General features: G+C 47.4%; 1 protein-coding gene across 3 annotated transcripts in view; it reads left to right on the forward strand.

The window, feature by feature from the left end:
• Nucleotides 1-204: 204 nt before the first annotated feature.
• The window catches only part of PXDC1 (PX domain containing 1), a 92,179-nt gene continuing 77,293 nt past the window's right edge, over nucleotides 205-15,090 (forward strand). For 2 of the 3 annotated variants that reach the window (XM_051609338.1, XM_051609339.1), the window contains exons 1-3: nucleotides 205-744; nucleotides 14,043-14,134; nucleotides 14,409-14,526. In XM_051609338.1, coding sequence (XP_051465298.1) covers nucleotides 489-744; nucleotides 14,043-14,134; nucleotides 14,409-14,526 — 466 coding nt within the window. In that variant the 5' untranslated portion in view covers nucleotides 205-488. The remainder of the gene's footprint in view (nucleotides 745-14,042; nucleotides 14,135-14,408; nucleotides 14,527-15,090) is intronic. The other variant, XM_051609337.1, reaches the window with a different exon arrangement.

Genomic DNA, 15,090 nt, shown 5'->3' on the forward strand with positions numbered 1-15,090 from the left:
CAGTTAAAAAAGAGAAAAGAAGAAAAAGAAAAAAAACTTATGGGGTAACTGGGAGGGGAAAACTTCCCTCGTCATGTCTGTGGCGTCTGCGAAACCGTCCCGAGAAGGAAGAGGAGGATCCCGCCGCGGGGACCGCGGGTGTTTGGCGGAGGGGGTGGTCGCTGGCCGCGGGCCCGGGGGAGGGCACAGCGGCCGCCAGCCGGGGGCTCGGCCGAGCAGGGGCTCAGGTGCCCGGGCCAGCCCCTCGCTGGGGGCCGCCGTCTATGAGACGCCGGCGGGGCCGCCCTCCAGCGCCGGGGGGCGGCTCAGCCCCGGCGAGCAGGGCCGGGCAGGGCCGGGCCGCGGGGGGGGCCGTGCGGCGGGTGGCACCCCCCCTTCTCGTTTCCTCCTCCTCTTCCTCCTCCTCCTCCTCTTAACTTGGCCGCGGCGGCGCGGGGCGGTGCGCTTCGCCCTCCGCCGGCGGCGGGGGATGCGCGGGCGGCGGCGGGATGGCCTCGGCCGTGTTTGAGGGCACCTCGCTGGTGAACATGTACGTGCGGGGCTGCTGGGTGAACGGGATCCGGAGGCTCATCATCAGCCGCCGGGGCGACGAGGAGGAGTTCTACGAGATCCGCACCGAGTGGTCGGACCGCAACATCCTCTACCTGCACCGCAGCTACTCCGACCTCGGACGCCTCTTCAAGCGGCTCCTCGACTCCTTCCCCGAGGACCGGCCCGAGCTGTCTCGCTCCCCCTTGCTCCAAGGTTCGAGCAGCCTCCGCGGGCGCGGCCCTCGCCGCTTGGCTGGCCAGCGGGCCAGCTTGGCTTCCCGCCGCTGCCGAGCCCCCCGGGGTGGCGGTGGCAGGCGGGAGGCTGGAGGGTCCCCCCGAGCGGTGGGAAGGGGGTGGAGGAGCCGGAGCCGCTGCGGGACCGGCCGGACACGGCGGGGTGGAAAGCTGCGGAGCCGTTTTGCAGTCGGAAACTCCTCCCTGCCTGTTGATTTCTGTTGGGTTTTTGGTTGGTTGGTTTGGGGTTGTTTTTTGGTAGGTTTTTTTTGTTATTTGTGGTGGTTTTTTTTTTTGGTAAATATACGGTGGGGGTGAAAGGCTGCCCCGCATCTCGGGGGGACGAGCCCCGTGGGCTCCGGGCTCCCGCGGGAGGGAGACCCCAACCCCGCCGCTGTCCCCAGCTGCGCGACGACGGGGGCTCCGATCTGGGCTGGAGTGGGGTCCCAGTTCGCGCTGCCCCTCTCCGCTGCTTCTGGCCTCCCCGAGGCTTCCCAAGGGAGGGCTGGGGGAGCTGTTGGCAGGAGAAGGGCTGTAGCTGAAAAATCTCCGCATGTTGGTATGTTGTTTGCCACAAGGAAAGGAAAAAAAAAAAAAAAAAAGGCTGCGGCGCTTGCCAGCGGACAGAGCAGCTCTGGGAGCTGGCATCATTCCTCACGTAACTTTTGCAAAACAGCGGAATTGCACCAGCGGTTAGAGCTGTTGTGTTCTCTTTTCGGTTCTGAACTGGATTAAGCAGGGGGTTGTTGCCCATGCTCGGGCCTCTCGGTGCAGAAGCAGCACGTACCTTTTAAGCTGTCTTGAGGTTTGGTTTTATTTTGTTCAACGTTTGGGGTACTTTTTAGATACAGTTGCGTGTTTTGCTCTACAGTATTTCAGGCGTGTACGAGTGGTGCGGAGCATCCGCTCAGCTGGCAGTGGATGTGTGCGCAGCACTTCCAGTCTCCCCAGTGAGTGGTTTGAGTAACCAGATCAATGATTTGATTGAACCAGAAGGAGGGGAGGCTGGGATCTCGTGAATGTTCTCCTCCGTCAGACTCAGGGCGAAGTTCTCCGCTGCTCTCACGCCCTGCTCGTCTGCCCCTCCCTCCCCTTGCAGAGGGTCTGCGTGTCGACGTGCCGGGGGCTGCTTCCACACCCCGCATACCGATGTCGATCCACCGGATTTATTTCTGGGCCCTACCTGTGTGACAGCGGGTTCTGTGCCCTGCCAGGGGGGCAGCGCTCGCGGTCTCCCCGGGACTGACTGGCCAAGGCCGTTTTCTGACGGGTGCTGAAAGTGAGGCGGGTCTTTCTCAGTTGCCCCGCCGTACCCCTAGCCGCTGCTGGTGGGGTAGCGGGAGGGGTTTGCGCCGCGTGTATCGCTCCTCATGCCTTTTCCCTCTCCTTACCTTCGATCCCTCGCGGTGGCGGGAGCCGCAGCCAGCTCCCTGCCGGAGTTCCGGGCGCTGGGCTTCTCCCCTTTCCCGCAGCGGGGAGGTGACAATTCCGCTGCCACTCGCAGGGCCCGAGTGCCCTCTGCAGACGGCGGCGATGGGCGCAGGGCGGCCGGGGGGCGGCAGACCCGCCAGCCCCTCGCTGCCCGCACCGGGGTGGGGGGGGTGGGAGCTGCTTGCCGGCGCTGTCGCCCCCCGTCTGGGTGCAGGCTGGGAATCAGGAGCTCCTCTGGCTGCGCCTGCAGACCCCTGCACCGCCACCTCAGCCCTGCTGTGTGCCCAGCATAGTGTGCTTCTAACCGTGTCTTGTGTGAGCAGGTTGCCGACCAGGAATGTAAAATGCTGGGAAAATCTATTATCCATTGCAGATGCCCTACCTAGAGTACTCTGAGTCTAGTTTTTGGTAGTGCTGAGTGGCAGTACATTCTAAGTAATACGGATTTTAATTGAATATGGCACTTGGACCCTGGCTTTTGAAGATTCTGGGTAGGTCTGGAGCCTGCCTGCCCGTGGCCTCCAGGGCACAGCACCCGCTAGGCTCACTGTGTCACTTTCCAGGGTGCTGGTAGTCCTTGTTCTTGGTAACTTTATCGGGCTCTGAAAAAGTAGCTTGGCAGCCAGACTGGGGTGTGTGCTGGGACTGGCTAGAAACAGACTTGGTCCTTGCTGCCCCTGGCCTCCTGCCCCTGCCAGCGTGCTCCCTCCCATCACTTGGGCACAGGAGCCCCTGTGCATCCAAAGGCTGTTCTCATTCCTCAGCACCTTACTTAACTGAGCATGGCTCCTCTGCTATTTCAAGACCCATGACAGCTTTTGAAAAATATTAAACTCTTTTCATATCTCTCTGAGGCACTGTTTGTGCAGTTGAAGCCAGATGGGATTGTGGTCACTTGCACTGGCTTTACCTGACAGTCCCAGGTAACATACACCATTAGTCCATGAAAAGCTGGGAAGGAGTAAGCATCCTTAGCCTGCTATGCTCAGTTCCTGCCTAATAACTGGAGCCAGCAACCTTCACTTATCTCAGGAACAGGCCTACTGACTTCAGCAGAAGTGGGAATGAGCAAAGCATCAGTCCAGGATTTGAAAAATCAAAACCCAGCATAAGCAGATCATGATCTGTTCAGCCTGGTGAAGGGGTGGGGGTTAACTTTGCAACAGAAATGGAATAAAAATCAGGAATAAGTTCTAAGCAATCGCAGTACTTTCAGTCATACTCTGTTTAAAATTATGCTGCTTCTGCTCTAAAGAAAATTACTTTGCAGAGTGTGCTTCTCTGCATGGAGAACACTTCATACCGTCATTTTAAGGTGACTGGCCACAGCTTTGAATAACTTTATGAAGTTGAAACATAAAAGTGTTACTTAACTAAGTGACACTAATACAAAGCTTAGGCTGTAAGAAGAGATTGCATGGGGCATGTCCGGTCTTTAGAAAACTTGTGGGGTAAGCATGGTTTCTTCATGTCCTGTTTAAAAGGCAACATCCTGCTGCCTACAGCAAAGCTCCATATATTTAACCCAACAAAAACACCTGACAAAAGCACACTCCTGTGCATGTTAGTCATATATATTTGTGTGTATTTGTATATACATACAAATGTATTTTGCATAAGTATGTGAGTTTGTGTATGTGTGTGTGTTTATCTTAGGCTTTCTGAAAGGAGATTAATATTAGCTGTGCCTTTTATCTGGAGGAAGTGGTAAAATGTTGCAAACCAAATTTGCATTGCATTGAAGAGATCTCAAGTTCCTACAGATTTGCCTAAGGAGCATTAAAAGGACTAGCATTATCCTGCAGCTCAGTCAAGCTGCAATATCTTACATTTAAGGCATATATTTGAGGAGTGAAAGCTGAGCTGTTTGATGTTATTAACTTTTTAAAAGGAGATTTTAATTTTTTAAAACACATCAGCAATATTAGAAAAAGTTGGGTGTTACCATTAATGCTAGTTTCAGCAAACACCTCATACTGAGCAGCAGTGTGCTCCTTTTCTTGCTCAGCAACAGCAAACCATCCTCTCTGTTCCTTTCTCTGGCCCTTGTCCCCTTGGACTGACTTCCACAAAGCTCTCCCTCTACATATTTCTTAGATCTGCAGGGTGCTTTGAGATGACAGAGAAGAGGATGTGAGGTATAGTTTTCTGCAGTGGTTGTTCATCTTACCCTTTTTTTGATACATGGAGAGGGGAGGTCCCAGGAGGGTGGAGTATGGCATTCACACAATGTGGTCTTGTCTTTGATTACTAATAAGAACATGTGGCAAAGTTCACTCTCTGCATCTGGAGTGTACTATGATGCTAAGGGCCAAGGACATTCAATAACACAAGGCACCTCACTAATAAGCTAATAAACAAGGTTAGATATAACCTTGCATACCTGCAGGGTGATTAAATATGATTCACTGGGATGTTACTAGTAACTGGCTAGTATTTTACTTGTGTCTGAAATGCACCCATCCCTTGCTCCAGGCAAAGGCTGAAAAGAGGATCACGGAAGAACACAGGCTAGTTCACTCTTTGCAGAGCTAGACCACAGCCTAATGTTACTCATTTGTTTCTATATGCAAAATAAATAACTTTTATATGTAAATCAGTCTTCATGAGAAAGGCAACACTATGGACTTGGAAGCCAACTTACAATTGGTATTTAGGAATAGCTGCAACAGACCCAATAGACACTGGAAGTGAAGTATAAACCTGAAAAAGTACTCTTCTGATTCTTTTCTCCTCTTTTCTCTAAATATTACTTCTAAGGGATTCTTGGTTAAGACTTATCCTAGAACCTGATCCAGCTTGGGTGCATTCAGACATCTGCCTCTTGATTTTAGTGCAGGCAGGATCAGCCCTTTAGGTGCAGGACCAGGAAGCCAGAAGAGCACGTTACCCGTTACCAGTCTTTCAAAGTTGGGATTTGCTTTGGCCTTGGAGCGGCACGGTGTTGTTTTCTGACAATCCTCTGCCACTGGTTTGTTACCATTGTTATCAAAACAGAGGCTCAGATGCTCTTCCAATGTCACTGTTCATATTGCCCCTACATGTAGCCCCTTGTCCTGTTCTGATACTCTGAGCCATCAAGTCAGAAACCCTCTTCAGTCTTAGACTTATTTTTTCTAGTAGCTGGGCCCTTTCTTCCCAAAGTGCTCATTTGCCTCCCCCTTCCTTCTTTCCATGCCTCCTCTGACTCATTCTGCTCTGTCGTGGCCTTTTCCCCTTGCTCTCCTTTCTGTTATTTTCTCTCTGCTTCTCCAAGTTGCTTTCCCTCTGCTGCGTTCTGTGCCCTTTCTTTGCCTCCAGGTTTCCCTCAAGAGCTTGCTGCTGTGGTTATCTGTGGTTCTTCAGAACTTTTCTGTTCCCTCCTGCCTTGCCAGGGCTGAACCTCTCTCCATCTGTAGGAGCTGGTGGAGGTTGCCTGTAGAAACCTTGCATCTGTAGCTTCCCTCTTAGCGTAGAGGTTGTGACTCTTCACTGGCAGCACACCCTGAGCAGTCCCTCCTAGACGGCTAATGCAGCTCTGAGGCTTGTGCCTGACCTGCGAGGTGGTTACCTCATATGGGAAGCAGATGACAGGCTGCTTTCTGTGGCCGGGCCTCAGGAAGCCCGTGGGAAGCTCCTCCAGGGCTGCCGTTGGAAGGACGTGCACGAGGCAGAAGGCAGTTCCCGAAGAGCTGGCCCCAACTTATGTTTGCTTGCAAATGTCACATTCATAACTTACGGTTTTCTATATGCTGCATTATAGTGTTGTTGTTGTTTACAGCACCATCTGGGAGTGTGATTTATGAGAAGAGGGAGCTCTACAGAACCAGCATAGTGGTTTCCATAGACAGCAGCTGTTTCGGTGCTCTGGCAATATAGATAAATACACTGCATCTATTGTGCTCTCTTCATTGTTGACATTGTCAACAGCTCATTAGCGGAGCTTGCTCAGAGCTTCTGTTTGGCAGACAAAGGATGGTTATCAGGCTCCAGCAGCGCTGTATAACCGAAATTAAGTTTGGGGCTTCTGGGTTTGTTTTTTATTAGCTGAATTTCATGGTTCATCGGTAATGATGGAGATAAATGAAGCTGCCTGTGTCGTTACAAAGCAAGGCACAAGTTGCCTTTTTGTGGTGGACTGAGGCAATGTGACTGAGAGGCTTTTGGTGGAAAGAAATGGAAATGCAGCTTTGCTTTTTTTTTCTTTTCTCTTTTTTTTCATGACAGTTCTCACCTGATAAGAAAACAGCACTAAAAATGGTTGTAGGAGCTTGCATTTTTCATTAGGCTTTGACTGCTCGGTTTGCTTTTATCTCATGCTTCTTTGACATCTTTTTGTTTCTTGTGGCTTATCAGGCATCAAGACAGAGAGCTCTGTGCGGAAAGCCTTTCTGCTGAGTTCTGTCAACAGAAGGTGCCGTCTCACCTCCAGTGATCCTGGGAGATCCTGTAACTAATAATACATGTTTGGAAAACCCATCAGCTAGTGGGTCTGGACTTCTCAGCTTTTAACTTGCCACCTTGCTCTGCATGGTCATTTGAGTGTGCCAGGGTCCTCAGGTGGTCATGGTCACAAACCACTCTGGAGGATTTCAGTTGGACTTTGCTCTGTCTGTGTTTTTACATCTGCTGCATAGAAACAACAAAAGAAGAAGTGGCCTGTGTTAGAGATAGGTGTGTGCAGTGCAGGTAGGGTTTGGAAAGCTCTCTATCTTTCTGCATCTAACAGATTTCTTTCTGTACCTTCAATATGTTCATTTCTCTCTAGTGTGACTTCTGATAGTATGGAATGACTTACATGCACTTTGTGTCTTCATCCATCTTAAGAAAACCAGTCCATATTTTGTTCCTCAACATTAAGTTTAAGAAGGGAAGGATAACATGGAACAAATTTCACAAATCCATCCCTCTCCACCCCTCTTTTCAACTCCATCATATCCTTTTAGCTGCTCCCTGAATAACTCCACCAAGATGGATCACATCAGTGACATTGCATAAACAGTAAGCCCTTTGTAAAGGTTTTAGAGACTGTAGTGACTTTTGTCATGCAGGATGGATGAATTTCCCCATGAGGGGAAGGGGTAGGTATGTCTGCCCAAAGAGAGAATTGTCATAGAATTAGGCAAGAGGCATCAAAGAGGAGTTAACAGAGCTGCCAGACTAAGTCAGACTAGTACCATAGCTGGCTCTGGGAACCTGTCCTTAGTGATGAGAACCAGATGCTCCAGAAGTCCACATAAATAACCAGCAGAGAGCAGAAAAGTGACAGTCCTGGTCTCTATTAATTGGATATCTGATATCCCTGATTGCCTGTAATTTTCTGCCCTTCTCTGGATCTTGTCAAGTCTTTGAATTTCAGGGATTCCTGTAGTGTTATTTGTGAAGAGGAAAGTTGTATGAAACATGCTTTCCCATCTGCTGTTTCTTTGAATTTCCTGCCTTTACATACCACTGGGTATTCCTTTGTCCTTCTAACAACCTTTTATCCTCTTCTCCCCCATCAGAGGGGAGGCAGCTGTTTTGGCCTCCTCAGAGTCCAGTCTGAGATGGTTAATGCTGTAGTTTCCAGGCAGCAAGGTTCATGCAACATGTGTCTGTAGGGATGAGGGATTCTACCAGGGCAGCTGCTGGGGGAAGGGAGGCAACATGGCCATGAAGCAGGGAAAGATGCCAGCTGAAGTGATATAGAGAAGAGTCCAGTTCAGCAGAGAGAGGAAATGGGAAGCAATGCAAAGGAGCAAACCAGCAGAAATCATAAGACTGAGTTGCCACCTTTCAGTCTAGCTCCACATCCCAGCTGGGTAGCTTCAGTTCTGCGTGATACTATGGAATATCAGTCTGTGAGGATATTCAGAAGTTGACTGGACATGGTGCCCAGCAGCCTGATCTCACTTTGGACTTGGCCCTTCTTCAGAGGAACCAGCTTGAACTCTTCCACTGGACGTTACTCTGTGATTTTGAATGCCTCCTCTTGTGGCTGGGGCCTTCCTGCTATGGCTCTATCTACATCTGGAATTGTGTGTGAATGTGAATTAGGACATATCTCAAGGAAAGGAGGAATGAGGGTACAGAATAAAAGAGATTGAGCACTACAGTGTTAATGAATATTGTAACTGAGGAAAAAGAGCCTATCTCCTGCTGAAGCCCTACAGCCTCATCAGGGGAGAGAGCAGAGTAGCAGTCTGATGCAAGACAGTTTATGTCTTCCCTAAGGATTTGAAATCCCTAACTGCTGCCCAAGGGCTTGTGCAGAGAGAGACAGATCAGCTCAAGATCTGAATCTATAGGCCTTAAATCTCTCTTGGAGTGCGGGTTAGTAGAACACAGTTATGGTTTCTCCCTGGATTTATTTGCCACTCCTTTTTTCACTTTGACATCTATTCTGCAGTCTTCCCACAGGGGATGGAGAGAGGATTAGGTGAGGAGGGCTCAATGCCCTGTATATTTTAGTATGTACTTGAACATTAAAATACAGCATTTAGGAGTATCACCATTCCACCCCACACTCATCCTCAGAATGTACACCTTGGCTTCTGCTCTTGCTGAGCCTTCTATACATACTGAACTGATTCTGAGAAAGTCGAAGATCTCTTGGAAATTCTTTGTTCCTCTCCTGACCACAAGCCTGAAGTGGAGTCCTTCAGATTAGAGAAATAGGGTTTGCCCACAGTTTGAGATCACCTAGCAACTTGTACATAGCAACACATCTACAGTAGAAAAGACTTCTCAGTGTTATCATTGAGGGGTGGCATATGAGACATACTTCACTTAGGCGTGAACTCTCTGTTGCTTGGATGACACTGGAGAACTGGTGAGACAATGTGCTCTCTTGGACATAGACCATCAGGACTGTGCTGTGATTTCATTACAAGCCACGAAGCTCATGCTGCGATTCCTCTCCAGCTTTGTTTGGTAGAAGCATGCAGTGTGTTATCTACGGTTGTCAAAATGTCAGTAGTTGCAGATTTGGTGGCTCACAGGGCAGCAGCAGGACAGGCCTACCAAGGCCTGTGTGTTGACATCAGGAGTTGGCTTCCTGTTCCTTCTCCTTCTCTGCTGAGATCGTTTCCTGCTTGTTTGCAGCTCTGGGCCCCTCTTCCACGCTGTGAGCCAGTGTGCCAGGTACACAGCTGCTTGCCTGCTCTTTCAGCCTCCAGCAGCTGCTCCAGCACCAGGGTCCCAGAGCAGGAAAGATGTTGCAGGCCTCCGGTGCTGTTTGTGCCCTGTTTTTTCCAGAGATGTGTTGATATACGTAAAGTTGCTGTGTACATGTGGTCTCAAACTGTGGGCACATCCTTTTCACCCAGTCTTAAGGACTCTGCTTGGGGCTTTTGGTCAGGAAAGGGGCAGAGAAGATGTCAAAGGGATTGTCTCCTCCTTTCTTAAAATGATTTTTCTGACTACAGGTGTCGTGTGCACAGCAGAACCGTGCTGAAAGCAAATATCCCAGGTCCTGGTGAGTGCCACCCTGGGTTAGGCAGTGTGCCTGTATCATCCCTCCCGTCACCCAGCATGTGGGCTCCCTGTGCACAGGGTGAATCAATCTTAGTGGCATTTGGCAACAGATTGTGTAGTAAAAAAGGAGCCAGTGGGGCTCCAGTTTACCTCAAGCCCTATAAACATATGTGTTCATAAACATAGGTTTTTACAGCATTTAAATCACTTGAAATGATAGTTAATTGTCCAAGCGCAGTATGGCTAAGAAGACAGAGAGCAAAGTTTTCCTGGGAGGAGTATGTGCATGTTTTCCATTAGTAGTCAGACAGGGGCCAGGGCAAAGGAAAAGGCATGAGAACATCTTTTCACCATGACCTCATGAAGAGATTTCCGAGCTCTGAGCTCAGCTCTGTTGCATGATTGAACAAGTGGAAGAAAGCACAACTGGTTCCAGGCTACTGGTTGCTTTATTGGTGTCTTATTTTTATTTTATAGTAAACTTCCTGAATTAGGGTTCCTGGGGTATAAAAGCCACAGATGGAAAAATAGGCACATGTTTATGGTTCGTGGGCAGAGAGACGACAGTCTCAGGACACGTTGTAGCTGCTGTACAGATGTTGCATATGTGACCTGTGAGTCCCGTGCACTCCAGATGCATCCAGCTTGTGGTGCATTGGTGTCAGGGTTAATGGATGGTGGAGGTGCTGGGCTCTTGGCAGAGTCAACTGGCATATGCCTCATACCTGTGTAGACATTTTCAGGATCTGGAGATCCTACACCAGTCTCTGGTTTGGTTTTGTGGAGGTTTTTTTGTTCGATTTTGTTTGTTTGTTTGTTTGTTTTAATTTTGTTTATTTCTGCCTTGTCAAAGCTTCCGAACGGGAAGAAGACAACTGGCAGGGAAGAAACCCCTACAAAGTGAAGAACAGAGATGGAAAGCTTGGATGGAGTTCTGCAGACCTTCTTTACACAAAGCCTGATTCCTGCTCAAACTCAGGCTACTTGCATGAATAAGTAGTGCCTGGATGAGAAAGGAGTTTGAATCAGGCATCCTAACCTGCAGTCTCTTGCTTCTTCTGCTCAGTCTGGGGTTTCCTGAGGTGAAGCCTTGAAAAGCAGTTCAAGGTATTCCTGGCTTCTCACCTAATTGTGCTGGCATGGCAGAGGCAGCCTGGTGCTGTGGTGTGGAGAGGAAATGAGCTGCAGGGAAGGGTAAGAGCACCTTAAACCAGCATTGCCACCAGTGACTTCCCTGTGTGAGACCACAGCATTTTTCATGCATGTGTGTGCTGTGGTTGATGACAGCAACCAGTTAGTGAATGCTGAAAGGAAGCAAAAGAAGGGACTGGGGCCTCTGCTCCTCTGGCTGCATGGGCAGGCAGTGCTTTGCTCTAGTTAGCGTGGCTGTCGACTTGTGAGCAATGCCTTGGGCTGTGGGATCATAGGCTACGCCTAACTGAAAGCCACAAGGGCATCTGTTAAGTCTTAAAACCAGAGACTTGTAGAATTAAGATAAATGAGGGCCTTAAAACTTTGTGGCTATTGCAGAAGAAATTACAGGGCTCTCTCTCTGTCTATATATATATAGCCAGTCAAGTGGTTTCTGTGTATTTGGACTGCAGACATATGAAAAGGAAGGCTTCAGCCCAGCCAAACTGAATTCCCTGCACAGGGGATTCATGTAAGGTCAGCAGCTTTACAGCCCAAAACTGCATCTGTAATCATTAAGGACGCATATAGGAAGCTGCCCAGGCAGATGCATCACCCACTCTCCTTCCTACGCTGTCTGACTTTAGGTTTTGATATTACTAAAAGCTTCAGTAAGGAACAGTTTTTATCATGTCAGATGTTACAAGTTGTCTGTGCCAGTTTCCAACTAGGAGTGTGGGTTTTCACGGCTGGTGCCTTTCCGAGAGTTGGAAGGAGGAATATACCAGGGCTGGAAATTCCTGGTGAATTGGAAGAAGCTGTAAAACCTCCCACTGGGGGATCTGTGACAGTGCAACAGACTGACAGCCTTGTCCAGCTTCCCTTGCAGAAGCATAAAAAGGCCGTGTGGAGCTGCAGATGCTTTCCCTGATTACTAATGAGAGAAAATCCTAACTCCTTGGCTGGTTTTCCTCACAGGACAAATGCTCAGTGTTCTTGATGTGGTGTATTTTTCCTTTTTTTTTCCTTTTTTTCTTTTTTTTTTCTCTTTTTTTTTTTTCCTTTTCTTTCTTTCTTTTCTTTCCCCCCCCCGCTCTGTGTATCTTCATTTGTTTGAAAGTATACCTCTTGCTGGTAAAATACTAGTTTTGACAGTAAATTCTTATTTAGGAAAGGATCAAAGGTACAGGGCAGAGCTGAGAGAGAGCAGTTGAATGCCAAACCCCAGGTGGGCCAGCAGTGAAGTGTTTGCCTGCAAGGTGGGAGCCACAGTCAGGCAGCCTCTTCTCTGAATGTGTCAGTATTTATGTAGGCTGGAGCAAGAGCAGCAGGAGAAGTGGAGGCATCCCACGGTAGCTGGCACCATGGTGGCTAGCTCTGTTTTCTCTGATGTGGGCTATTGCACATGGGTGGGTGTCTGAGCCATGGGGCTGTTGGCATTTTTTTTTTTAGGGAAGATGAAAACACTTTTTTTGAAAGGTTTGAACTTCATTCAGATGTGGGATGGGAACATACTTGTGGAGGGGTGAAGCAGATCCACCCAGGCCTGCTCACACCCAGTAGTTAGGAAGATGAAGGGTGCTGGTCTGCAGTTCAGGTCTGTAATGTCAAGCACTACCCAGGTAATACGCAGTCTGTGGACCCATGCAGATGAGTTAATTCATGTTTGCAGCCTTTCAGAGAATTTCCATGCAAAACTACCCGACTGTAGTGTACACCAGTCAAAGCAGGACACACAGCTGCCTTCCTTATATGCCTGCTGGTGTGCTCTGCTCTTCTGTCAGAAGAGGGAACGAGCTGTATTGGGGCAAGTTAGTAGTGATGCTGACAAAAACAGGCAAAATGAGGGGCAACAGAAAGACTTATGCAACCAGGCTACTTTTGTGAGACAATCATCAAGTAAACCTGGTTGCTCTGGAGACAATCATTGTTTTATTTAGAACTGTAACTGGAGGAGAGCTGATAGCTTCAAAGGCACACTCGTATCTGGGAAGTTTGTATCGGATCACATCTCCTTGATAACAAACACCAACTACTGGTGCAGACTGAAACATTTTGTGGATGTTGTCCCCATACTGAGCATGTTTGACACCTCTTTCTGTACATTTGCCTTTTGAATAGGGAGCTGGAGATGCACTGAAGAGTTTAGCACTTAAAATTTTAGCGTATTGTAGTGGTTTCTCACAGACTTTTGCAGATTTTTAGTTTTGATTTTTATTTAGATGGGTTTGATATACTGGGTCTTTTTTTTTTTTTCTTTTTCCCCAGTGAAGCTTCTTAAATTTAATAATCTCTTAGGTGTTTCATTTTCCTGTGTGTATTCCATTCCTTGGAAAAGCTTCCTAAATGTAGACATGAAATAATGATTGATTTAGAAAAAATAGGTTACAAAAGTCAGAAGTAAAAGACCTGCTAGAGGAATGCAAGATTTTGGGGTTTACCTCTCCTCATACTCCGTGTACATGCATATAACCTGTGTTATATTTCCCTGAGTCTACTAAAGGAGAGCAAAGTTAGAGATGTCCTGCAGGTTATACATACAAGACACAGTATTACAGTTGAAGATCCAGACTACATTGGGCAATTCAAAATTAGAAGCATTGTAATGCATCGTTCTGGACACCAGACAGCAACATTTCCATTTTGATTCCTTCTGCAGCACTGTGATAATTCAGTGATTAAAATAATGAAATTAAAAAAAAAATCCAAAAAGATATTTTGCCCTTGAAGAACATGATACTGAGAAATCTTTCTTGAGTTGCTGCCTGGGACTTACATTCAGAGGGAAACACAAGACTGCCCTCAAAGTTTTGTTTAGTTTGTGTTTAGTCTTTTCTTCTTATCTGTGGGTTGTGTTTTATGCTTTCCTTGGGCTTTTACCTTTTAGTGACAGGAAAAAAAAAAAAGAAAAAAGAAAACAAAAAAAGATTAATTATGGCTCTTGGAAGCAGAAAACAGGCTGTTTGATTGTCACTGCTGGGAATGTTGTGTAGTGAATCTGTGGGTGAGGGAGTAGGTGGTTCTACTTCTGCTCGTCTCGCAACTCCTAAACGCCATCATAAACAGCTGAATTTGTGTCAGGCTTGCAACCCTGCTTGTAACCACACCCACCTCAGTTTGGAGTACATGCTTAATCATCAGTGCAGGTTAAAAGACATTTCTGGGAGGTGTGATATTTGAGGTTGTTCCATGTTTTGAGCTGCTGCTTCTGGCTGCTGAAGTGTGTGTATACTTGAAAATGTGCTTTTGTCTATGCTCACAATCTGTTTACTTTGTTTCCAGGGCTCATCACAATAAAAGAAGCCCATGATATAGAAGCCAGGCTTAATGAAGTGGAAAAGCTTCTGAAGACTATTATAAACATGCCCTGGAAGGTAAGCCAAGTTCCACCTTTAGCCCAGCTTGACTGGGCTGACAAACACTCTCATGCAGATTAGAAAGTGATGGGCTTTGCCAGACTCTAAAAGAAGCACCGATTTCTGAAGTATCTCGGAGAAGGGCTGAGTGCCAGAACTGTGTAATGATGTCTCCAGGCTGTTGCTTGTAATAAGTCATGCTGTTGTACTGCAAAGGGGTTGGAAAAGGAGAAGAGGGACAAAGCAAATTACTGGTAAAGAATGGACGTCTGTTTCTTTTTCTCTTTTTAAGTATTCAAGATCTGAAGTTGTCCTTACGTTCTTTGAGAGATCTCCTTTGGACCAAGTTCTAAAAAATGACAATGTCCATAAAATTCAGCCAAGCTTTCAAAGTCCAGTTAAGATATCAGGTAAGATTTGTTAGCTTCCTACAGTCAACACAAGAATTACAGAATGAAATTACTTTATTTTCCATTCCCCTTATTCTCTCTCCACTGGCAATTCAAAAGATAGTTCTCCACAGTCTACTTTATAATATAGAACATATTGATGTGCTATGTAACATGCATTTGGGCAATGAAGTGGCAGCTGAAATCAAAGGCTGATAAATGCAAAGAAGTGGATGTGAAGAAAATGGCAGTCCTCACCATCATCACATAGGAGAGTACTGTTACCACTTAGGAAGGAGACGTTGAGGCTATTGATGCAGTTCTGTGAAAATGTAAGTTCACTGCCAAGCAGTGGTATTATTACAGAAGGAGGAGGAGAACAGAAGAAAGGAGCACCACCCTGTCTCATATACAGTGTGCACAATTCCATGTCAGAAAGGATATAATAGAATTTAAAAGCATATAAATAAAGGATAAGAATTCAAATAATTGAACAGCTTCTCTGAGAAAAAAATCAAATCAAGAAGAATACTTCAACTTTGAGAAGAGATGATAGAGTGGGGAATATGATGGAAGTCTACAAAG

The sequence above is a fragment of the Apus apus genome, chromosome 2 (assembly GCF_020740795.1).
Source record: "Apus apus isolate bApuApu2 chromosome 2, bApuApu2.pri.cur, whole genome shotgun sequence".
NCBI classification, from domain to species: Eukaryota; Metazoa; Chordata; class Aves; order Apodiformes; family Apodidae; genus Apus; species Apus apus.